The sequence below is a fragment of the Oryx dammah genome, unplaced genomic scaffold (genome assembly GCF_014754425.2).
Source record: "Oryx dammah isolate SB20612 unplaced genomic scaffold, SCBI_Odam_1.1 HiC_scaffold_28, whole genome shotgun sequence".
Lineage (NCBI taxonomy): Eukaryota > Metazoa > Chordata > Mammalia > Artiodactyla > Bovidae > Oryx > Oryx dammah.
The window spans coordinates 80,799,087-80,825,251 of record NW_024070212.1 but is presented as its reverse complement, the minus strand read 5'-3'; the positions used below and the strand labels follow the sequence as shown (position 1 = coordinate 80,825,251).

Sequence of the window (26,165 nt, the reverse complement as noted above, 5' to 3'; positions counted from 1 at the left end):
TAAAATTAAAGTCTATTCAAAAAGAGAAAGAAAGACTTAAATATAACCAAATACAATGAATAGTTCTTAACTGGATCCTGGTTTGAACAAGATATTTCTAAGGATAATGAGAACTCTGAACATGGACAAGGTATTACATAATTAGGGAATTAGTGTTTTTTTAATGTGGGAAACAGAACAATAATAACGGAGGAAAACGTCCTTATATTTTAGAAAGGCAAATGAGGTCTATAATTTACCTTAAGGGCTTAAAACTCTTCAGTTATTACTATTCTGCCTTAACAGAGAAAACTAGAAAACCAAATATGGAATACAGGTATGGCAAATACTCTTCAAGAAATGTCATATCCTCCGTACATTCCTGATTAATTCTGCCTCTTTTACTCAGGTTAGACACTCATCCTCTGTGCTTTCAAAGCATTGTGTTTATCCTCATTCATCCAAAGTAATGGCGTTTCCAGGAGGCTCGTTCAGATAGGCGGCGGACTAGTCAGACTGTTTTCCCTGGTGGAATGAGAACCTGGCCTTGCAGACAGAGCTTGGTTTCAGCAATGGGAAAACCCAATGTTTGTAAACATTCTCTTTGAAAGAAGCACATAAATTGCAATGTAGGTTTTCTAGAATGGTAGTAATGCAACCCACAAACGTAAAAGTATGGTGGGGGAAAAAAAGAGTCTGGTTAAAAATGAAAGATTTGGCTACTCAGACCTGGCACACTCACTTTTCAGAGGTACCTTTGCAACCTCCTTGGGGAATGACTGAAGCCAAAGAACCTTTAATTCTGACAGGAGTATGTCCCTTTTTTTGTATAAATGTCTCAAAAGAGGTTAATTTCTGCCATTAAAGAAAATGTGTATTGTTTTTAACTGTCTGGCGGCACTTTCCGATCAAAAACTACCTCATTGTGATAACTGAGCAGATGAATAGCATGTATCAAACTGTTCTGAAATCTATTTACCTGTCTCCTTACAAGGAACGAAGCAATTAGTTTTACCTAGCTTAGCACCCTCTAGGAGAGTGCCTAGAACACTCTGGGTGCTTAATAAGGTTTAAAAAGCTGAAGTGAAAAATATGAGACTAAATAGAGAAATTCGGAAAATTCAACAGTTGCCACAGAACTGGAAAACGTCACTTTTCATTCCAATCCCAAAGAAACGCAATGCCAAAGAATGTTCAAACTACTGCATAATTGCACTTATCTCACACACGAGCAAAGTAATGCTCAAAATTCTCCAAGCCAGGCTTCAGCAATACATGAACTGTGAACTTCCAGATGTCCAAGCTGGATTTAGAAAAGCAGAGGAACCAGAGATCAAATTACCAACATCCGCTGGATCATCAAAAAAGCAAGAGAGTTAAAAAAAAAAAACCTACTTCTGCTTTATTAACTACACCAAAGACTTTGTGTAGATCACAACAAACTGTGAAAAATTCTTCAAGAGATGGGAATACCAGACCACCTTACCTGCCTCCTGAGAAGTCTATACGCAGGTCAAGAAACAACAGTTAGAACTGGACATGGAACAATGCACCGGTTCCAAATTGGGAAAGGATTATGTCAAGGCTGTATTTTGTTATCATACTTATTTAACTTATATGCAGAATACATCATGCAAAATGCCAGGGCTGGATGAGCACAAGAAGAAATCATGACTGCCAGGAGAAATATCAATAACCTCAGATATGCAGATGACACCACCCGTATGGCAGAAAGTGAAGAGGAACTAAAGAGCCTCTTGATGAAAGTGAAAGAGGAGGATGAAAAAGCTGGCGTAAAGCTCAACATTCAGAAAACGAAGATCATGGCATCTGGTCCCATCACTTCATGGGAAATAGATGTGGAAACAGTGTCAGACTTTATTTTTTGGGCTCCAAAATCACTGCAGATGGTGACTGCAGTCATGAAATTAAAAGACGCTTGCTCCTTGGAAGAATAGCTATGACCAACCCAGACAGCATGTTAAAAAGCAGAGACATCACTTTGCCAACAAATATCCATGTAGTCAAGGCTATGGTTTTTCCAGTAGTCATGTATGAATATGAGAGTTGAACCATAAAGAAAGCTAAACACCGAAGCTTTTGAACTGTGGTACTGGAGAAGACTTTTGAGAGTCCTTGGACAGCAAGAAAATCAAACCAGTCCATCCTAAAGGAAATCAGTCCTAAATATTTCATTGGAAGGACTGATGCTGAAGCTGAAGCTCCAACACTTTCGCCAATTGATGTGAAGAACTGACTCATTTGAAAAGACCCTGATGCTGAGAAAGATTGAAGACAGGAGGAGAAGGGGACGACAGAGGATGAAATGGCTGGATGGCATCACCGGCTTGATGGACACGAGTTTGAGCAAGCTCTGGGAGTTGGTGATGGACAGGGAAGCCTGGTGTGCTGCAGTCCACAGGATCACAAAGAGACAGACATGACTGAGTGACTGAACTGAGAGAAAAATTCATAATTCCTCCTCCCAAAAAAGTAGTTCAATAAGAATGCTAGAATGGAACAATTGATATGAACTTCCTGAGAGCAGGAATTACATCTTATTAACCTTTACATCTTCAATGTCTAAGATAATGAAACAATGGCAATGGGAGAAAGTAGAATGGAGAGAAAAGTATAAGAGTGGAGAGAAAGAAATGGAGGTAAGAAAATAGGATGAACTTAAAGACTACCCAGTACATGAACCTTCCAAATGCTTATCAGAGTAAATTAACCTGTAAGTATTGTTGGTTTCTAACTGACTGAAAGGAGACAAGAAGTATACCTTTTTATTTATTACTGTCAAATAATCAGGTAAGCACTTGCTGGGGAGGAAAAAAGTCTGAGTCAACAGAAGAGTTCTAAATGTATCTAACTTTTTCTTTAAGAGCCTAGTAACATCATTACTATCCCATTTGTTAAGTGGTAAGTTTAAAAACTACTACTGAATCGTAATGCTCTCCTATTCTATGTGAAACTCTTCTTTTAAACAATGTTTTAATAAGACAATATGTTTACTTATCTCAAAGTAGTCTCTAATAGGTCTTTAGCAAATCTGCAAAGGGCTGGTTCCAGAACTACACTTAAAATTCTTTACCATTACATAAATACAGTTACTATGAGAAGTAGAGAAAATAAAATTTCCTACTATGGAGAAAAGACAAAACAACTTGGTAAAAGAAGACAACATCTTAAAAAAAAAAAAAAAGAAGAAGAAAAGGAAAATGTACGTGGTACCGGGGCATCCAAGGTGGCTGTAGTGGTAAAGAACCCACCTGCCACTGCAAGAGACTTAAGAGATGAGATGTAAGAGATGCAGGTTGGCTCCCTGGCTGGGGAAGGTCCCCTGGAGGAGAAGCCTGGCAGTGCATGGGGGCTGGAGAGTCTGCACACAACTGGAGTGATTTAGCATGCACACACATACATAGTATTAAAAACCCAAACTTGCACTTCCCCTGGTGGTCTAGTGGTTAAGACTTCGTGCTCCCAATGCAAGGAGCATGGGTTTGATTTTCCCTGGTCCGGGAAGATCCCACATGCCATGTGGTGCAGCCAAAACTAAATAAATTAATTAAATAAAACTCAAACTTCACAAAGAAGTAAAAACAAAAGATCTATTTCTCTACCCTTTCCAATCCCCAATCCCATTCCCCACATGTGACCACTTAATGTTTTATTCAGGATCCTTCAAGAAAAAGATGTGTGTATATAAGAAATTCTTACTTTTTAATACTCACATATAACATCTTACATAACCTTTTCTTGGTATCTTACATTATACACTTAATATATCTTGAGAATCTTTCCGTATCAGCACATAAAATTAATGATAATATTCTATCAATGTTTACCAAGCACTTACAATGTGCCAGGTATTGTTTACAGTGTTAAATTTCTTATACCTCATTTAATCTTCAGAAAAACTCTATGAAGTGGGTACTATAAGAGGATACTGAAATTTCAAGAAGTTCAGGTCATATTAACCAATAAGGAATAGCCCTAAGATCTGAACTTAGAGCACTTACTCTTAACCACTGTTCTCCTCTTATCTAACATTGAGTCCATGAAATGGATACGCTGCAACATATTTAACCACTCTCTACTGGTAGACATTTAAGCAATTTCTGGTCTGCAAAGATCATCACTAGAATGTAAGCTTCATTGAAAGATTTTTGTCTAAATCAAGAATTATGGTGATTTTTACTTTCTCTTTTGGGCCTTTTGTATTTCCAAATTTCCTGCGGTACTATATACTAATCTACAGCAAGAAAAAATAGACGTTTTTAGATAAATTTCAAAAATAGAGCAACTTTTCCAAGCTTATGAAAGGTAGATGCTGGGTTCGAATTCAGATCCATAAAACTCTGAAGGCCTCTTTCCATGGAAGAAAGTTTCCAAAGGTAAATAATTCTAATTATAGTTCATCCTGGGCTTCTCTGGTGGCTCAGTGGTAAAGAATCCACCTGCCAATGCAGGAGACGTAAGTTCGATGCCTGGGTCAAGAAGATCCCCTGGAGAAGAAAATGGCAGCCCACTCCAGCATTCCTCCCTGGGACAGTCCCATGGACAGAGGAGCCTGGCTGGCTACAATCCTTGGGGTCACAAAAGAGTTGGACACAACTTAGAGACTGAATGACAACAAATATTTCATATTAATGATTTCTCTATTCTCCAAAATCTAGCCTATGAGGTCAGTTAAAGATACCCAGCGAAAATGTCTGATACATATTAACATATTAATAGGAACACTATAATAATTACTACCACTGGTATGATCTGTTTCCTATCTTTCATGAATGGTTAAATAAAACTCCCACCTGAGGCGCTGTCATTTGTAAGTTATCCTGCATTAAATTCTTTAAGAATCTAGGTCCAGAGTGGACCAGTAATGACTAAAAGTCCAAGAAAACAAAAACACATACAGGTTGATTTGTGAAACCAAAGAACAGAAATAATCCTTCTCTATAATACACTTCACATTTAAGACAGAGTTTGACTCTTCCCTGGTGGCTCAGACGGTAAAGCGTCTGTCTACAATGTGAGAGACCTGGGTTCGATCCCTGGGTTGGGAAGATTCCCTGGAGAAGGAAATGGCAACCCACTCCAGTCCTCTTGCCTTGAAAACCCCATGGACGGAGGAGCTTGGTGCAGGCTACTGTCCATGGGGTCGCAAAGAATCGGGCACGACTGAGCGACTTCACTTCACTTCACTTCCTTTTGGGGCAGAATGAAAAAAAAAAGGATGTCAGATGACTCATGTATCCCATCTGACACTATCTGGGGATAATATTTAAGTTAAAGATTCAGAAAGCACTGTATTAAAAACACTTGGAGGTCTCCATCATTCTGATCTACAGCATTTCACTATTATCTCAATCTCCTCACCTAAAACATGGTGGTAACAATGCTCCCTACTTCATGGAACATATTAAATAAACTATAGAAAAAAATTTAAAATCTTAGTATTTGTAAAAATTATCACTGACCTAAAATCGGCAGCTAAAAAGAAAACTGAAGGGGGAAAATGTATACTGTAAAAAGTCAATCCTCCCAAAAGGAGATAAATATACCTTAATTCTACTCAGGAAAATAAAGCCAGAATCTCCTTACCCATAAACTGTAACACTGTATACAATTTTTACCAAGATAAGATAACACAGAAATTATATTCTGGTGTAAACTGTATACAATTAGTTGCCAAACTCTGTTCATCTTAAAGACTTCTCAGATCTTTGTCCCCTGCTTCCCTTTCCTACACTACCTGCCTCAGTTCAGTTCAGTTGCTGGTCATGTCCAACTCTTTGTAACCCCATGGAATGCAGCACACCAGGTCTCCCTGTCCATTACCAACTCCTAGAGCTTACTCAAGCTCATGTCCATAGAGTCAGTGCTGCCATCCAACCATCTCATTCTCTGTCGTCCCCTCCTTCTCCTGCCTTCAATCTTTCCCAGCATCAGGCTCTTTTATAATGAGTCAGTTCTTCACATCAAGTGACCAAAGTACTGGAGTTTCAGCTTCAGCATCAGTCCTTCCAATGAATATTCAGGACTGATCTCCTTTAGGATGGACCGGTTGGATCTCCCTACAGTCCAAGGGACTCTCAAAAGTCTTCTCCAATACCACAGTTCAAAAGAATCAATTCTTCGATGCTTTTGTTCAATAGTTCAAATCTCACATCCATACATGAATACTGGAAAAACCACAGCTTTCACTAGATGAACATTTGTTGTCAAAGTAATGTATCTGCTTTTTAATATGCTGGCTAGATTGGTCATAGCTTTTCTTCCAAGGAGCAAGCACCTTTTAATTTCATGGCGGCAGTCTCCATGTGCAGTGACTTTAGAACCCAAGAAAATAAAGGCTCTCACTGTTTTCACTGTTTCTCCATCCATTTGCCATGCAGTGATGGAACCAGATACCATGATCTTAGCTTTCTGAATGTTGAGTTTTAAGCCAACTTTTTCACTCTCCTCTTTCACTTTCATCAAAAGGCTCTAGTTCTTCTTCCCTTTCTGCCATAACGGTGGTGTTCATCTGCATATCTGAAGTTATTGATATTTCTCCCGGGAATCTTGATTCCAGCTTGTGCTTCATCCAGCATGGCATTTCACATGATGTACTCTACATATAAGTAAAATAAGCAGGGTGAAATATACAGCCTTGACATACTCCTTTCCCTATTTGGAGCCAGTCTGTTGTTCCATGTCCAGTCTAACTGTTGCTTCCTGACCTGCATACAGATTTCTCAGGATGCAGGTCAGGTGGTCTGGTATTCCCATTTCTTGAAGAATTTTCCACAGTTTGTTGTGATCCACACAGTCAAAGGCTTTGCCGGAGTCAATAAAGCAAAAGAGATATTTTTCTAAACTCTATTGTTTTTTCGATGATCCAATAGATGCTGGCAATTTTATCTCTGGTTCCTCTGCCTTTTCTAAATCGAGCTTGAACATCTGGAAGTTCATGGTTCACATACTGTTGAAGCCTGGCTTGGAGAATTTTGAGCATTACTTTGCTAGCATGTGGGATGAGTGCAATTGTGCAGTAGTTTGAATATTCTTTGGCATTGCCTTTCTTTGGGATTGGAATGAAAACTGACCTTTTCTGCCCTGTGGCCACTGTTGAGTTTTCCCAATTTGCTGGCATATTGAAGGCAGCACTTTCACAGCATCATCTTTTAGGATTTGAAATAGCTCAACCGGAATTCCATCACCTGTACTAGCTTTGTTTGTAGTGATGCTTCCTAAAGCCCACTTGACTTCACACTCCAGGATGTCTGGCTCTAGGTGAGTGATCACACCATCATGGTTATCTAAGTCATGAAGATTATCTGTAACATTATCTGTTATATAACATTATCTGTAGGCAGGTAATAGTTAAATGTTTAACTTAAACTTTTATAGTTAACTTAAATAGTTAAACTTAATAGTGAAATGCTTTCCTCTTAAGACTGGAATGAAAGCAAGGATGTGCATTCTCACCATTTCTATTCAACACTATACCGTAGGATCCAGGCAGTGGAATTCGGGAAAGGAGAAAAGGAGAAATGAAGGAAAGAAGGAGGAAAGGGAGAGAGGGAGAGAGAGAAAGAGGGAAGGAAAGTGAAGAAATTAAAGGCATTAAGATTGGAAAGGAAGAAATAAACTCTTTACTCACAAACAACACATCCTATAAGCAGAAAAGTTTAAGGAATCCACCAAGTATTTCTAGAATTAATAAATGAGTTCAGCAAGGTCAGAGGATACAAATTTAACATTCAAAATTCAATTGCATTTCTATATACTAGCAACAAACTCACCAAAAATAATTCTTTAATTCCATTCATGATAACATCAAAAACAATAAAAAATTAAAAATAGATTTAACAAAAGTGTAAGACTTACACACTGAAAACTTTAAAATATTAGTAAGAGAAATCAATAAAGCTCTAAATAAATGAAAACACAGCCTGTTTTCATGGATCTAAAGACTTAATATTGCTGATAGCAACTCTCTCCAAGCTAATCTACAGATTCAATGTCAGTCAGTCAGTCTAGTTGCTCAGTCGTGTCTGACTCTTTGCGACCCCATGAATTGCAGCACGCTAGGCCTCCCTGTCCATCACCAACTCCCGGAGTTCACCCAAACTCACATCCATCGAGTTGGTGATGCCATCCAGCCATCTCATCCTCTGGCGTCCCCTTCTCCTCCTGCCCCCAATCCCTCCCAGCATCAGAGTCTTTTCCAATGAGTCAACTCTTCGCATGATGTGGCCAAAGTACTGGAGTTTCAGCTTTAGCATCATTCCAGCCAAAGAAATCCCAGGGCTGATCTCCTTTAGGATGGACTGGTTGGATCTCCTTGCAGTCCAAGGGACTCTCAAGAGTCTTCTCCAACACCACAGTTCAAAAGCATCAATTCTTCGGCGCTCAGCCTTCTTCACAGTCCAACTCTCACATCCATACATAACTACTGGAAAAACCATAGCCTTGACTAGATGGACCTTTGTTGGCAAAGTAATGTCTCTGCTTTTGAGTATGCTGTCTAGGTTGGTCGTAACCTTCCTTCCAAGGAGTGAGCGTCTTTTAATTTCATGGCTGCAATCACCATCTGCAGTGATTTTTAGCCCAAAAAAATAAAGTCTGACACTGTTTCCACTGTTTCCCCATCTATTTCCCATGAAGTGATAGGACCAGATGCCATGATCTTAGTTTTCTGATTCAATGTAATCTTTATCAGAATCCTAAAATCCTTATCAGAATTGGCAAAATTCATGTTGATACTGATCCTAAAATGCTTACAGAAATGTAAAAAACAATTTTCAAAAAGAAAAAAAAAAGCTGAAAGACACTTCCGGTTTGATATTTCAAGGACAGATATACAGATCCTTGATTTTTGACAAGGTATGAAGGCAATTCAATGAGAAGATGGTCTTTCCAACAAAGACTACTGCAACAACTGAACATTCACATGCAAAAGATGAATTTAGACCCTCATCTCACACCATGCACAAAAATTAATGCAAAATGGATCATAAACCAAAAGTAAAAGATAAAACTTCTAGAAGAAAACAGAGAAGGAAACCCTAAGCATGAATTATGCAGTCTTAGATAACAACACCAAAATCATAATCCACAAAAAGAAAATTACTGAATTAGACTTCATCAAAATTTAAAGTTTTTGTGCTTCAAAATTCACCAGTAAGAAAATGAAAAAACAAACCAGACAGGAGAAAATATTTGCAAATCATACATCTAATAAAGGACCTGTATCTAAAATGTATAAAGAACTCTTGCAACTCAAAAATAAGATAATCTAATTCAAAAATGAGCAAAAGATTTTAATAGATATTTCACCAATAAGATATGTAAATGGTTAATAAGCACAGGAAAAATATCACTAATCATTAAGGAAATGCAAATCAAAACCACAATGTCAGTACCAATACATGACAAGCTTTGAAAAGTTATATTAAGTGAAAGAAGCCAGACACAAAAGGCCATGTATTGTATGATTCCACTTATATGATACTTTCAGAAAAGGCAAATTTAGATAGAAAGTGACAGACTTAAAAGTATATTAGGAGTTGCCACAACTTGGGGTGGGACTAAGGAGTGACTATAAACTGGCACAAACATCCTAGGTGGGAATGAAAAAGGTCTAAAACAGGATTCTGAGTGATGGTTTCATAACTTTGTAAATTTACTAAAAATCACTGAATGATACACTTAAAACAAATTAAGTATATGGTATGTAAAGCATAGCTCAATAAAGTTGTCCTGTTTTGTTTAAAGAAAAAAACAAAAGAGGACTTCCCTGGTGGTTCAGTGGTTAAGAGTCTGCCTACCAATGCAGGGGACACAGATTTGATCCAGGAGGATCCCACACGCCATGGGACAGCTAAGCCTGTGCGCCACAACTGCTGTGCCTGCACTCCAGAATCTGTGTGCCACCACAAGAGGAGCTACCGCGGTGAGAAGCCCGTGAACCACAACTACAGAGTGGACCCCACTCTCTGCAACTAGAGAAAGCCCATGTGCAGCAACGAAGACCCAGTGCAGCCAAAAACAAATAAATAAAATATAAGAATAATAACCATAAAAATTAAAATAAATGTAAAAACAGTTTTTTTTAAGAGTCTGGATATGATTGGAACTACTCTATGTAGATAAGAGGAAGAAACTGCTCGCAGTGAAAAAAAGAATGTTGATGATGGTAAAAAGAAAAGAGTTGGGGTGAAGTCACTAAGAAAGCTTTGGACTCTGAGGCCCCTTACCACCATCCCTGTATCTTTAGCAAAGTTTCTGAAAATCAATAATAGGCTGACACGCGCAGAGGAGTTCAGTTTTCTGGTGTCACAGGACAAATATGGAACACCTAAGGATGATGCAGGAGTGCAGGTGCAGAAAGAAGCATGGGAAAGCCAGAAAACAAGAACCAAGCAGACCTCCTTGGGAGGTGCTGAGCTGGCATTAAGTGAAAGTCATTCAGTCATGTCTGACTCTTTGCGACCCCATGGACTAATCCATGGAATTCTCCAGGCCAGAATACTGAAGTGGGTAGCTGTTCCCTTCTCCAGAGGATCTTCCCAACCCAGGGATCAAACCCAGGTCTTCAGCATTGCAGGAAGATTCTCTACCAGCTGAGCCACCAGGAAAGCCCAGAGTTGGCATTAAGGTGAGAACTAAACTTAAAGTTAAGAGATGGGATCCACAGCTGGCATCAGGTTACCCTGATTTTCTTTTTGTACTTCACCAGTTACATTTAAATTTTAGCAGGTAGTCAAGCTGACTATACAGCTATATATTTAAATGATTATAGTGATGCTACCCAACTTCAAATGACTAGTTTCAAAGAGTATCAGTTGTTTTGGGGACCAGCTCTCTGATCCTCCTTCTTTTGGTTATAAACTCCTTTTTGATAAGGAACTCATTTTTTGAGGTTGAGTGTTGCTGACACCATCATATCTCTCCCCCAAGCCATAGAGGACATACTACCCAGGACTGGTCAGAGTCCCCTGCATCCCTAAATATAATAATTGGTTCAAGGAAGGATTATAGTAATGTGGTCCAAGCCAGACCAATAACTGAGTTCCTAAACCTTTTCTGCCACAACTGCACTTGCAGGATTAGAGCCTGGGACTGTCAATTCCACTGTAACCCTTTTGTTACAACTCTATGGGAAAATCTAGCCAAGACAAGAAGGTAAGAAGCCTATATGAACATCACTGGACCAAATGTACTCAGTTACTTTAGTCAGCAACTTTTTGTATGTGCAAGTTAATCTGCTTTGAGGTTCTGTCACCTGAAACCAAGAAGTCTCTTCTATAAAAGGCCACTGAAAAAGTCGTGGGACATCTCGAGTGGTTGACAAAGGGGTCCAAAAGATGCAACCCAGAAAGGAAAGGGAACTAACTCTGAGTTAGGAAAATTCAGGAGAAAAGCAGGCAGATGAATTTCCTCTTCTTTCAGAGCCCCATCTGCAGATCTGAGGAACTATTCTGCTGTCCAGTGATATCCTGTATGGCCTAGCAAGCACACGTGCCAAACAATCTCCTCCTAGCTCTTTGTGAAGCAGTGGCCAACGAGATAAGATATTACCTTACATTGTTTCCCATCTTTCTCTGCTTCACTTCCCTTTTCTCTTCTAATGCTCTAGGATTATGCCTCCCAGAAAGTCTCAACTCTTTATCTTTGTCTCAGCATCTGTTTTCTAGGGAACCCAAACTGAAAGAGATCTACAAAAACCTACAATAACCATAAGGCTTAATACTAAGTGAAAACATGTTGAGATTATAAACAAACTGAGGATGTTGTTGTTCAGTTGCTAAGTTGTATCCAATTCTTTGCAACCCCATAGACTGCAACATACCAGGCTCTCCTGTTCTTCACCATCTTCCAGAGTTTGTTCAGATTCATTCCATTGAGTTGGTGATGCTATCTAACCATCTTATCCTCTGCTGCCCCCTTTCCCTTTTGCCTTCAGCATCAGGGTCTTTTCCAATGAGTCAGCTCTTCACATCAGGTGGCCAAAGTATTGGAGCTTCAGCTTCAGCATCAGTCCTTCCAATGAATATTCAGAACTGATTCCCTTTACAATTGATTAGTTTGATCTCCCTGAAGTACAGGGGACTCTTAAGAGTCTTCTCTAGCACGACAATTCAAAAGCATCAATTCTTCAGTGCTCAGCTTTCTTTATGGTCTAACTCTCACATCTGTACATGACAACTGGAAAAACCATAGCTTTGACTATATGGACCTTTGTCGGCAAAGTTTGTCGGCAAAGACACTCAATATTAATACAATGTTGAATAGAAATGATATTAAAAATCTATACAGTAATACAAGGTAATAATATGCAGATCAACACAAAAAAATAAACCAGCTACAAGTTTCAAAAAGATACAACAAAATCCCTGATTTTCACATGATACAGCTATGTACATAGAATAAACAAGGCCACAGGGCAGTAAGTAGGTTGACTGCAGCCTAATCTTCCCCTTCAGCTTTAGTCTGTCCTGTAACAGAGGTTTATCAAGTACGAAGTTGGAATATTAAGCCTCCTGAAAAAGACTGACCCTGTGTTTTCCTGAGAAAGTATAACAGTTCTGGTTGAATCAGTCCCACAATGCTGTTGTATAACAGCTTGAGGATGATCCAGAGTTGAAGAGCCTGTGCCCATTTTAAAGAATCAAGGATTATTATTAAATTTCAATTAAAACAATTTTTTTCCTGAGTAAAGAGTATAATTATTTTCATTATTATTGTATTATTTTCTTCAAGGTATGCTTTCATTTTTTAATTGTAAAGAAAAAGTATAAATAAGAAGCAAAACCAAAGATACAGACTAAAAGTAAAAAACTGGAGCAGACATTATCAGTGTAAAATAGCAACCAATGTCTATAACTAAGTAAAACTACAAATTGTCAGTACATTCTGCCCCTTAAAACCAATTCCTTTGTGCAAAATTAATTTGATATAACAAACCTGGAGGGCAAGGCTACCCATCACTGTACCTAGGTCTATATTTTTTCTTTTTTTTTAATTTATTTTAATTGGAGGCTAATTACTTTTCAATATTGTGGTGGTTTTTGCCATACATTCACATGAATCAGCCATGGGTGTACGTGTGTTCCCCATCCCTCCCTCCCACCTCCCTCCCCATCCCATCCCTCAGGGTCATCCCAGTGCACCAGCCCTGAGCATCCTGTCTCATAAAAGAAAAAGAAAATACAAAGGAATACACATTTTTAGATTTAACAAGAGTTTAGCAAGATATTATTTATTAGTCACTGAGTCACGCCTGACTCTTTTGTGACCCCATGGACTATAGCCCCCTAAGCTCCTCTGTCCATGGGATTTTCTAGGCAAGAATATTGGAGTGGGTTGCCATTTCTTTCTCCAGGGTATCTTCTCAACCCAGGGATTGAACCCATGTCTTCTGCACTGGTAGGCGGATTCTATACCACTGAGTCACCTGGGAAGCCCAGCAAGGTTTATCACTGATACATACCTAAAAATAAATCTAAAAAAGATATGCAAAACCTTGCAGAGAGAACTATAAAATTTCATTGTGTGATAAAAAGTGAAAGTGAAAGTCGCTCAGTTCGACTCTTTGCAACCCCATGGACAGTAGCCTACCAGGCTCCATGGTCCATGGGATTTTCCAGGCAAGAATACTGGAGGGGGCTGCCATTTCCTTCTCCAGGGGATCTTAACCCAGGGATCGAACCCAGGTCTCCTGCACTGCAAACAGATGCTTTACCGTCTGAGTCACTAGGGAAGCCCTCATTGTGTGATATAAAGACCTAAATAAATGGAGACACGCACCACAATCATGAATTGGAAAGTCAGTAACATAAAAATATCATTTCTTCCACAAACTGATAACATAGATTCAAAGCAATACCAATCAAATTCTAAAAGGACTTGGCAGTTTTTCATTTGGGGCGGTGGTGTTTCGTTTTGTTTTTTGGAGGACCTGAGGACCATCCAGAGTTGAAAAGCCTGTGCCCATTTCAAAGAATCAAGGATCATTATTAAATATTGATAAAAAAAATTTGTTTTAAAAAAAAGAAAATACAAAGTGGGTTGCCATTTTGTAGATGGTATAAAATATAGTTGCTTTACAATTTATCTCAGTTTCTGTTGTACAGCAAAGTGAATCAGCCACACATACACATATAACCCTTCTTCCCTGGATTTCCTTCCCGTTTAGGTCACCAAAGATTTGGGAGGTTTTGTTTGTTTTTGGTAGATTCTAAAATATATACAGAAATTCAAAAAGCTAAGAGCAGCTATTGAAAAGCAGAGACATTACTTTGCCAACAAAGGTCTGTCTAGTCAAGGCTATGGTCTTTCCAGTGGTCATGTGTGGATGTGAGAGTTGGACTGTGAAGAAGGCAGAGTGCCGAAGAATTGATGCTTTTGAACTGTGGTGTTGGAGAAGACTCTTGAGAATCCCTTGGGCTGCAAGGAGATCCAACCAGTCCACTCTGAAGGAGATCAGCCCTGGGTGTTCTTTGGAAGGACTGATGCTAAAGCTAAACCTCCAGTACTTTGGCCACCTCATGCGAAGAGTTGACTCATTGGAAAAGACTCTGATGCTGGGAGGGATTGGGGGCAGGAGGAGAAGGGGACCACAGAGGATGAGATGGTTGGATGGCATCACTGACTCAATGGACGTGAGTCTGAGTGAACTCTAGGAGTTGGTGATAGACAGGGAGGCCTGGCATGCAGCGATTCATGGGGTTGCAAAGAGTCGGACACGACTGAGCGACTGAACTGAACTGAACTGAACTGAACTGAACTGAACTGAAGAGCAGCTAGGACACTTTTTTTAAGGTGGAAAGAGTTATCCTACCAAATTCCAAAGCTTATTATAATGAAAACTGTTTATAATTAATGAAAAGATGTATAACCAAATCAATGGAACAAAATAGAGTCCATAAAAAAGACCCACAAATAAGGACACACACATATTTATAGAGATGGCAGGACAGATCAATGGCGAAAGGAGAATCCATTCTGAAAAAAATAAAATTTTCACTCCATACACATATCAAGTCCAGGTGGAATATAAACCTAAATACAAAGGAGGTAATTACAAAGTTTATGATAAATATATGATATATGAATGACCTCAGGGTAATAAAATATTTCTTAAATAAGACCCCAAAAGTACTATACATTAAAAAAAACCCTGTTATACTGCATTAAAGCTTAGTTTTCAAAAGGTTCCAGTAAAAGGATTAAAAACAAACCATAGTGTATGAAGATAGTTACAAAATGTAAAATCAATAAATAACTAATCTACTGAATATATGTAAGGTACTCACAAAAATCAATAAGAAAAAGAACCCAAAGGGAAGAAACAAAGAAAGAAAATGGCAAACTACTTAATTAGGTAATTTAGAAAAGAGTAAATGCAAATGGTCAATAAACATACAAAAACAGGGCTCAATCTCATTAGTAATCAAATAAATATGCGTTAAAACTTTTACAATAAGATAGCAGCATGCATCCATCAGACTGGCAAAAATTAGAAAGTTAGCAAAACCAAGTGATGGTAACTATGTAAAGCAACATGTGGGAGTGTAAATTTGTACATCTATCTTTAAAAAGTTTGGCACTGCCTAACAAATTTGACGATAAATAAAATTGCTACAACAAGCAATCAAGACCCAGCAACTCCACACCTGAGTATACCCTAGAAAAACTCATGAACATATGTACCAGAATATACGTGTAGGAATGCTCATAGCAGCATTGTTTCTAATAGTCAAAAATTGGAAACAGTCCTTTTTGTCCCTTTCCGGCCTTCAGGATGTCGAAGCAAGGACGTGGTGGGTCCTCTGGTGCAAAATTCCGGATTTCTTGGGTCTCCCAGTTGGAGCCGTGATCAACTGTGCTGGAGTCAAAAATCTGTATATCATCTCTGTGAAGGGGATCAAGGGACGATTGAATAGACTTCCTGCTGCTGGTGTGGGTGACATGGTGATGGCCACAGTCAAGAAAGGCAAACCAGAGCTCAGAAAGAAGGAACATCCAGCAGTGGTAATTTGACAATGAAACTCATACCGGAGAAAAGATGTTGTGTTTCTTTATTTTGAAGATAATGCGGGGGTCACAGTAAACAACAAAGGCGAGATGAAAGGTTCTGCCATCACAGGACCAGTTGCAAAGGAATGTGCAGACTTGTGGCCCAGAACTGCATCCACTGCTGGCAGCGTTGCATGATTTTGGTGTATTTGTAAAATAATTTTTTTAAAAAATGGAAACAACCCAAATGTCCATCTACTGTAGAATGGAAAACTGTGGTTATGTTTATACAATGGAAAATATCAAGCAATGAAAATGAATGAACTTCAACTGCCTGTAACATCATGGCTGAATCTCACAGATACAATTTTGAGCAAAAGAAGATAGAACAGCATACAAACATACAGTATGATTCTATTTAAATGAATTCAAAAATTTTCTAAATTAAATTACTTATGGATGCCACTGCCTTCTCCTATGGATGCATTCATAGGCGGTAAAAATAAAGAAAAGCAAGGAAATGGTTATCCCAAATGTCAGGACAGCAGCTTGGAGTACTCTGAACCAAAGGGTAAGATTTAAAAGAGAAAAGGCAGCATATATCAAAAACAACAGGAACTGTTACAGAGATGGAAATGAGCAGAGCATTGTGGGGGTAAAGTGAAAACACCAGATTGACTAGTCCAAAATGTAAGCTCAAGAATAAGCAACAAGAGAAAGACCAGATTATAGATGACTTTTAAAATGCAAGCAGGGGTTTGGATTTAACCCCATAAGAAGTCACTACGTATACATTTTTGAACATAAGTATGCCATGATAAGGAAAAGGCAATGGCACCCCATTCCATTACTCTTGCCTGGAAAATCCCATGGACGGAGGAGCCTGGTAGGCTGCAGTCCATGGGGTCACTAGGAGTCGGATATGACTGAACAACTTCACTTTCACTTTTCATTTTCATGCACTGGAGAAGGAAATGGCAACCCACTCCAGTGTTCTTGCCTGGAGAAACCCAGGGACAGAGGAGCCTGGTAGGAGGCCGTCTATGGGGTCGCACAGAGTCGGACACAACTGAAGTGACTTAGCAGCAGCAGCAGCATGCTATGATAAAAGCTGTGTTTTAGGGAGAATTCATTTGAAACACATTTGTATTAGAGGAGGGAGGGACTAGATAAGCTACAAACTTATTGTGGTTATCTGTAAGTGAAGTTATGAAAGATGATTCAGGTGGCAGGGTGGTATTCACTCATACACTTTTTAGATGTCCAGTTTACACAAGATTATGTGCTAAGCACTGGAGATAAAAAGACCTAGTGTGTGTGTGCTCAGTTGTGTCCAACTCTTTGCAATCCCCTGGACTGTGGCTTGCCAGGTTCCTCTGTCCATGGAATTATAAAGATTAGATGGTTAAAAAAAAAAAAAAAAAAGATTAGATGGTGAAGTAAGAAAGGAGTTCCTCACTTATACTTTTGAAGATCCATCAGTGTGGGTGAGTTCAGGATAAGGAGGGATTATTGACGTGTAATTGCTAAATTGTGCTCAACGCTTTTGCAACCCCATGAACTGTACAGGAGTACAGACACCATGGAGCCACCAGGCTCCTCTATCCATGGGATTTTCCAGGAAAAAGTACTGGAATAGGTTGCCAATTCCTACTCCAGGGGATTTTCCCAACCCTGGGATCAAACTGGCATCTCCTGCACTGCTAGGCAGATTCTTTACCACTGTGCCACCTGGGAAGCCCAAAAAGACCTAGGCCAGTCTTCAAAGAGCTCTGAAAGCAGTAGAAAAGAAGGGGAACGGAAAAAGGAGAGCAAGCATGAGACATTTAAAAATAAATAAATAAAAAACTGCAGCACTTGAAATCAGTGATGAACAAAAGAAAAAAGTCAACCATTCCTAATTCTCAAGAGGTCTACAATTCAAGTACACATAAGGTAGCATGGTAAGCACCGCCATATTGCTACAAGATTGATGAGAAGGAGAACAAGCAGGAAGTAGTCGTCACTATAACACATACATGTGAGAAAGGTGACTATAAAAGAAAAAGGAATGATTGGTTGGCAGCTAGAAATGCCAGAAGACGCAACAGTTCTTGTTTTATGATGAGAAAGGCATGATAAGTCTCATGGCTTAAGGGAAACATCCATGAAAAAGAACAGATTGAAGATGCTACAAAGGAAAGGGAAAATTGTGAGATCAAAGTTGGGAGTAGGTGCCAAGATACAGGCTTCAAAATACAATAAAATAGGTAAGTTTTAGGGACAAGACACCTTTCGGGTTCGAGAAGGACGGCTGAACGACATACTGGGACAGTCATATGTCCAGGTTAAAATGAAGGACTCACGTGGTATGGCGGCTTCCCATATGCTAATGGTAAATAATCTGCCTGCCAACGTAGGAGATATAAAAGACGCAGGTTCAATTCCTAGGTCAGGAAGCTCCCCTGAGGAGGGCATGGCAACCCACTCCAGTATTCTTGCCTGGAGAATTCCATGGACAGAGGAGCCTAGCGGGCTACAGTCCATGGGGTCACACAACTGAAGCGACTTAGCACAGCACAGCACCATGTGATATAGTCCCAAAATTTTCAGTAAAAGATGGAATAGGTAAACAAAGATAGTAAATAAGAGAAATTATTTGGAATAAACCTCATTTCAAATGAGAAGACATTAATTAATAAAAGATCAACTGTGGACTACTCTAGTCTCCTTCTAACACTACTCTGCAGCTCAGGAGCAAGAAAGAGGTTAGATATTCACCATTAACATTTAGGGAGATGAGCACAACAGAAGGTCAGGGAGGTGGTATATGTGTCTAAAGTAATGAAACAGGCAGCACTGAAACAGTTGATACTATGTGGAAATGATCTACTTTGATCAGGAGTGACAAAATGAATTGAACAAAGTACATTAAAAGATTGGGGCTATCCAGCCAGGGTATGAACAGATTCAAGACTAAAAAAAAACTGAGGTTATAAATAAGCTTATATCCAGAAAATCCTACTCATGTAAGATTTTCCTCAGAAATAAAGATCTGATGAAATCTTTCATTAAATTCTGCTTCTTGGGCAGCAAAATGATACCAAATTAACAAAGATTAAGAAAGCAAGGGTAACTTTGGGGATACTAATAGCAGCACTGTTAGAAAATCTAGAACTACTACAGAAAATATCTTGCAGAAAGAAAATACAAATAGTAAGGGTTTAACCACAGGACTGGAAAAGGTCAGTTTTCATTCCAATCCCAAAGAAAGGCAATGCCAAAGAATGCTCAAACTACCGCACTATTGCACTCATCTCACATGCTAGTAAAGTAATGCTCAAAATTCTCCAAGCCAGGCTTCAGCAATACTTGAACTGTGAACTTCCTGATGTTCAAGCTGGTTTTAGAAAAGGCAGAGGAACCAGAGATCAAACTGCCAACATCCGCTGGATCATGGAAAAAGCAAGAGAGTTCCAGAAAACATCTATTTCTGCTTTATTGACTATGCCAAAGTCTTTGACTGTGTGGATCACAAGAAACTGTGGAAAATTCTGAAAGAGATGGGAATACCAGACCACCTGACCTGCCTCTTGAGAAATCTGTATGCAGGTCAGGAAGCAACAGTTAGAACTGGACACAGAACAACAGACTGGTTCCAAATAGGAAAAGGAGTATGTCAAGGCTGTATATTGTCACCCTGCTTATTTAACTTATATGCAGAGTACATCATGAGAAACACTGGACTGGAAGAAACACAAGCTGGAATCAAGATTGCCGGGAAAAATCTCAATAACCTCCGATATGCAGAAGACATCACCCTTATGGCAGAAAGTGAAGAGGAACTAAAACGCCTCTTGATGAAAGTGAAAGAGGAGAGGGAAAAAGTTGGCTTAAAGCTCAACATTCAGAAAACGAAGATCATGGCATCCAGTCCCAAAACTTCATGGGAAATAGATGGGGAAACAGTGGAAACAGTGTCAGACTTTATTTTTTGGGCTCCAAAATCACTGCAGATGGTGACTGCAGACATGAAATTAAAAGACGCTTACTCCTTGGAAGAAAAGTTATGATCAACCTAGATAGTATATTCAAAAGCAGAGATATTACTTTGCTGACTAAGGTCCGTCTAGTCAAAGCTATGGTTTTTCCAGTAGTTATGTATGGAGGTGAGAGCTGGACTGTGAAGAAAGCTGAGTGCTGAAGAATTGATGCTTTTGAACTGTGGTGTTGGAGAAGACTCTTGAGAGTCCCTTGGACTGCAAGGAGATCTAACCAGTCCATTCTAAAGGAGATCAGCCCTGGGACTTCTTTGGAAGGACTGATGGTAAAGCAGAAACTCCAGTACTTTGGCCACCTCATGTGAAGAGTTGACTCATTAGAAAAGACTGATGCTGGGAGGGATTGGGGGCAGGAGGAGAAGGGGACGACCGAGGATGAGATGGCTGGATGGCATCACTGACTCAATGGACGTGAGTCTGAGTGAACTCCGGGAGTTGGTGATAGACAGGGAGGCCTGGCGTGCTGCGATTCATGGGGTCCCAAAGAGTTGGACACAACTGAGCAACTGAACTGAACTGAACATCTGCAATCATAGAACTAGGATTTGAGCCTCAAATAAGACAAATAATCTCATTCTCCTAGTAGGCCTCAGTTCTGCATCTAGATTATACGAATGCTAAATAATATAGGAATAATAGCAGCAGCTAATATTTTTAAATGCTATGTTTCAGGCACAGGTTTGTGTTTTACATGTATTATCTCAATTAATCCTCAAATTAACCCTATAGAGATTTCTAGCTCCACTTTACTGATAAGCAAACCAAGACAAAGGTTAGATCAACTGCCCAGAATTACACAGCTATTATTCGTAAAAGCAGAATTTCAACATGAGGATGTGACCTAGAGCCTACATTCTGTTCTGTGTTCTTCTGCCTTCTGGGTTATGAAGATGAGAATGTGGTAAAGAGTGTTTTAAGTATACACAAATGTTCATCATTACAGCTGAATATCAAGTGACAGGACAAAATAATCCAAACAAAGTCCTAGATCATTTATCTACAAACAACATTCCATAAATTGCACCCATTATACGTTGCTGTTGTTCAGTCCCTAAGTCATGTCCGACTCTTTGCAACCCTATCAACTGTAGCCCGCCGGGCTCCTCTGTCCAAGGGGTTCTCCAGGCAAGAGTACTGGAGTTGAGTTGCCATTTCTTTCTCCATGAAATCTTCCTGGACCAGGGATTGAATCCACATCTCCTGCACTGGCAGGTGGATTTTTTCCAACTGAGCCACCTGGGAAGCTCATTATATACGAGGGAGTGATTACAAAGGTTAACAAAGCATTTGTCTTGTTCTCCAAAAGCGGGGAGAACAGACAAGAGGCAGTACTTGACATGAAGTCTGCTTTTCTATGATGAGCTGAGGTTAGCAGTGCAATCAGTGATACAGAATAAAGAGCTTCAAGAAATCACCAATCACAGCCTCAAAAAACAAAAGCACTAAAAGCAAAGGGCTAGGAAATAACTGAGCCAAGAAAGAGACCAGTATAATTCTTTTTAAAGTAAAGGTTTTTAAAAAACCATAAACCTTTGAAAAAGAAAAGTAAGTTTTCAGATAGCAACAGGCTTCTCACAGAGCAACAAAGTTCATACAGGTACATCATAAAAAGGATTATTACTTTCAAGAAATGGTCCTAAGCCATTCTATAAATCCCATAATTTTTAAAAAGTGATACTTACTGGGCACTCATTATCAAAAAAGCACTTATAAGCACTTCACGGGTACGAATTTATTCAACTCTTACAACCATCCTATAAGGTGAGTCCATATACCATTAACTCCATTTTATAGATAGGGAAAATGAGGTAAAACTGTGGGGAAATAACTTGCCCAAGTTTACTCTATGAGGGGCAGTGCTAGGATGTCAAACCAGGCAGTTTGTTTTCAAACTGTACTATACTTCCCATGGTAGGAAATTAAGAAGCAGAACAGGAATTTATTCAGCCGTGTTTTCCTAGGAAGAAAGTACCTTTCATTCACAATGACCAGATAAGCTGTTCTGTCCTTGGTCTTCCCTCCAAATTAAGTCCGAGCATTCCTCCTGAACTATCTCACCTCCTCCTCTGCTTTAACTACAGTCTACTTGCTGATTACTCCCAAATCTAGACCTTCAACTCAATCTCTCTTCTGCACCTTAAACCTGTACCAACAGCCTCATAGACATTTCTCTTTGAGTGCTCCACAGCACTTCAAAACTAACAAGTACAAAACTGAATTAACATCTCCAGTACACCACACTTCCCACTCTCAGGCCCCTTCCCCCTCCTGCACTCCCTTACCTCAACAATTGCCTCTAACCCAGATGCTCAAATCAGAAACTTGGATGTCCTCCCAGACTCTTCAGTCTTCCTCACCTTCCATATCCAAACAATCATCAATCACTGCACGCCTACGTCTGAATATCTCTCCAATCAATTCATGTATCTTCATTTCTATTGCCTCATGTACTTTTATAACTTTACAAGGTAATGTTAATTTGAATTTTCTGTTGTTTTGCAAAACTGGTTATCTTTTTTTCTTGTGTTTTGTCATGTCTATCTGAGGACAAATCCCATGACTGGAGACCAGACATTGTATACATTTCATACCTGACTCCCTAATGTGCACTTTCTTGATCAGCACAGTGTTCTCAGAGATAAGCTTTTGGCTCTATTTAAGAGAAATTAATACTTAGCATGCATGTCAAGTAATATATCTATTTTTAAATGGCACTACCTTCAGAAACAAGATCAGATTATTTTACAAAAAAAGAACAAAAGTAATAATTTCCTTTTAAGTAATAAATTTCTATTAAGTCTATCACAGCTCCCTAGATTATACTACTTATTTTAAGGGTTCAGTGATAGCTAGCAGGAGCTATACACCATACTAAAACCTTTACACAAATTATCCACAATGTTTACAACAAGTCTATGAGCTGGGTACACGTTTTTGATTTGTTTTTACCCATTATCCAGACCAGCTTAAAACTAAAGCTTAAGAGAACTTAATCAATTTGGCCAAGGTGTTAACTTAGAAAGTAACAATCAGGATTTCAGCCCATGTCATAGACTGAGCCTCTATGCTCTTAAGCATTTGCTGTTTTGCCCCATAGAAATATGTTCTAAAGTTCGAAAGAAAAAAAAAAAAAAAAGCACAAAGCTTAAAGAGATGTTAGTTTTAAATGAAAAACGTAACCAAAATAGAGTAACACTATGGAAGTTCAGATAGGTAAGAAAAGACCTGTTACTTAAATAACAGTAAACTAAAAAGATCCAGAGTCAAGGAAATAGAATTGTCGAAAAAGTAATATATTCGAATGTTTCTTTTCTTGCGACTTCATAATTAACAGAATGTCTAGTGTCGTATACATTCGTATATTTCACAAAGTCTACAAATATTAGAATCCTCCACCGTAATTCAATTTTTAGTTTTAGAGGGGAGAAAAGCGTTAACATTCTCACCACAAGTAGGTAAAAGAAAACTCAGCCTTGATCGTTTACTTTTCACGCCTAGACTCCTAAAACACGAGTCAAAGGGCCGGCGTATAAAGAACACTGCCTATCATCCATCTTTCTCCGGAGCTACGAGAAACACAGGGTAATTTACATTCACACGCTAGCAGGATCAAGCTCCAGCGTACAATCCGGCAGATCCTGCAGCTGCACGCCGAAGGTGCAAAGCACAGGTTCTCAACTTTTTATTCTGGCCGTACGTTTTCCATTCTGGGTGCACGCGCCCACTCTGAACAAGACCCCAGGGTGCAAAGAGGATTCGTGTCAGATTTCTGGGAAGGGTGAAGGGGCGTTAAGGAGGGGCGGCCTCCCTCCTCCGCCGGGAGTCCGTCGCGCACCGAACCTTTTGTTGGGGTGGAGACGAGGGCGGACCCCCCGCACCCTCCTGGGGAGAGCCGAGGGTGGGCGGAGAGAGGGAAAGGGCCCCGGCCAGCCTGGGGGTGGGGACACAAAGAATTCGGGAAGCGCGGAGCGGCCAGCCGCCGAGCTTACCCCGCCTGCCTTTCAATAAGCCGCCGCCAAACTCCAGGCCCGGGCGGCCGAGGAGCCGGCGGAGGCGTGCGCGCGGGGCTCTCTGCGCCCCCGGGGTAGGCGAGGGCTGAGGGCCGAGGCAGGAGCGCCGCGCGAGGCCTCTGCAGCCCCGGCGGAGTCCCCTTGGCCCCTCCGCCCAGCAGCCGACCAGGCCGCGGGATCCCGGCGCCCCCGTCGCCACACCCACCCGCCTCCTAGGCCGGGCCCGGGAGGACTCTCCGGCTCTTTCTCCGACTGCCGCGGCGCGCCACATGCCCCAGATTTACCTGCTGATCTTCTGGGCGAAGGCGCGACGCTCGGCCATGGCTGCTAAGGCGGCGGCAGCGCTCTGGGCGCGGACGGGCAGGCGGGCGCGTGCCTCCTCGCTCGCGCTCCCTCCCTCGCCGCCTCCTCCAGTCCTCGCTCCGGACCCGGGAGGCTGGGGCTGGCGGCCGGAGCCGGGAACGAGCCCAGCCGTAATGCTCCTGAGAGGCGCGCAGCAAGAAACCGCTCCTCCCCCAGCGCGTCAATCGCCGCGGGAACCCGGTCTTCAGAACGCAGCTCCGGCCCGCGGGAGCCAAGAGGAAGAATGGGGCGTGGAGGGACCCAGCCGCCGGCCGTGACTGCACGGCTGCCGCGGGGTCCACTTGATCAGAAGGACGCAGAGAGAGGCCAGCGACCTGGCGAGGCTCAGGAAAATAAGATAACCGAGCGCGTGGGGGGAGCCTAGCTCTCCCAAAAAGGAAGGAAAGGAAATGGAAGTTAGGCTTGGCCGAGGGGGCTGTGCTCTGCCGCCCGGGATGGCTGGGTCCGTGTTCTTGCAGCGCCCATCTCCCAGCAGTTGAAAGCACTTTCTGTTCTGCTGCGACCTTGTGAATGGGGTCTCACTGGAGAAAGAATGGATTTTCTTATAGAAAAAGAGCCAGAAAAGAGCTTTCTCCTGCAGAGGTCACGATAATAATAGTTGCTTGTGGTCCTAAGCCAGGCCCTGGGTTAGAGTTTTACACACACGATTTTACTTAATCTTCACAACATCTCTTGGAAATAAGTTGTTATTACCCCATTTTAGAGAAAAGGAATTTGGTTCAAAGAAACTAAGCGAGTGGCCGAAGGTCACACAGATGGTAACCTCTTCAACCCAAACTCAAACCCAGAGCCCAAGCCTTTTTTTTGAGGACAAGTGTTTCTGCGGTAATAAGACTCTTCCTGAATCTATTTCTTTCCCCTTTTGAATCTCATTTTCCATTTGTATGTGTTGAACCAGATGAGTTCTAATGTACTTTGCCAGTTTGACATTCTGCTAAGTAATCTGAATGTTTACCAATTAAACTGATCTTGCCCGTCAAGTCTATAAAATAGGGACTGGTAGAAATCTTGTTTCATTATTCTGTTGTAATCCCATAGTGTCTAGTATATTTGGCTCCTAATGCATATTTGCTGCTTACTAATGTTACAGTGAAACTAAGAAAAAATACCTTAATTTTAGTAGCATTCTCTTAACTGTTGCAAGACTTTAATATGTATATTTGTGTGCATGCACGCGCATGTGTGCTCAGTTGTGTCTGACTCTTTGCAATCCCACGGATTGTAGCCCGACAGATTCCTCAATCCGTGGTATTTTCCAGAATACCAGAGTGGGATGCCAGTTCCTACTCCAGGGGATCTTCCTGACCCCGGGATCATCCCCATGTCTCTTGCTTCTCTTGCATTGGCAGAGGGATTCTTCACCATTGTGCAACCTGGGAGGCCCTCCCTCTCTTTTACAGCTGGCAAATTATCAACACGGAGTTAGGTCATCTGTAGAGTCACACACTGAGTCAGAGATAAAAGCCTCAGTTAGTCAGATCCATAACTTCCTGTCTTATCTTCTTGTTCTAACCGCTGTGGAAGACTTCATTCATTTGTATAACAATGCTCATTCCTGTAAAGAGAGTCTACTCAAAAATGTACATATGTAGCCTCTCCCCAAGTGTAGTCCAAGTGTAGTCCAAACTGCTGCTCTCAGGAAGTTTGGGTTTGTTGGCAAACATGAAACAGCCTCTCAAAGAAACATTAGTCAAGACTAACACTGTATCTTAGCCTTTAAGACCCACCACCCATGATAGGAACCTAATCATATGCTGCC

The 26,165-nt window shown here is 40.6% G+C and overlaps 1 protein-coding gene and 1 pseudogene across 5 annotated transcripts in view; one reads left to right on the top strand and one right to left on the bottom strand.

Moving 5' to 3' along the window:
- The window catches only part of DOCK7 (dedicator of cytokinesis 7), a 190,291-nt gene extending 165,775 nt beyond the window's left edge, over nucleotides 1-24,516 (bottom strand). For all 5 annotated transcript variants that reach the window (XR_005719562.1, XM_040232699.1, XM_040232700.1 and 2 more), the window contains exon 1: nucleotides 24,328-24,516. Coding sequence is in view for 4 of the 5 variants with exons in the window: in XM_040232699.1 (XP_040088633.1) it covers nucleotides 24,328-24,365 (38 nt within the window). In the remaining variant the exon portion in view is untranslated. The remainder of the gene's footprint in view (nucleotides 1-24,327) is intronic.
- On the top strand, nucleotides 15,764-16,191 carry LOC120857061 (annotated as a pseudogene).
- Nucleotides 24,517-26,165: the final 1,649 nt, after the last annotated feature.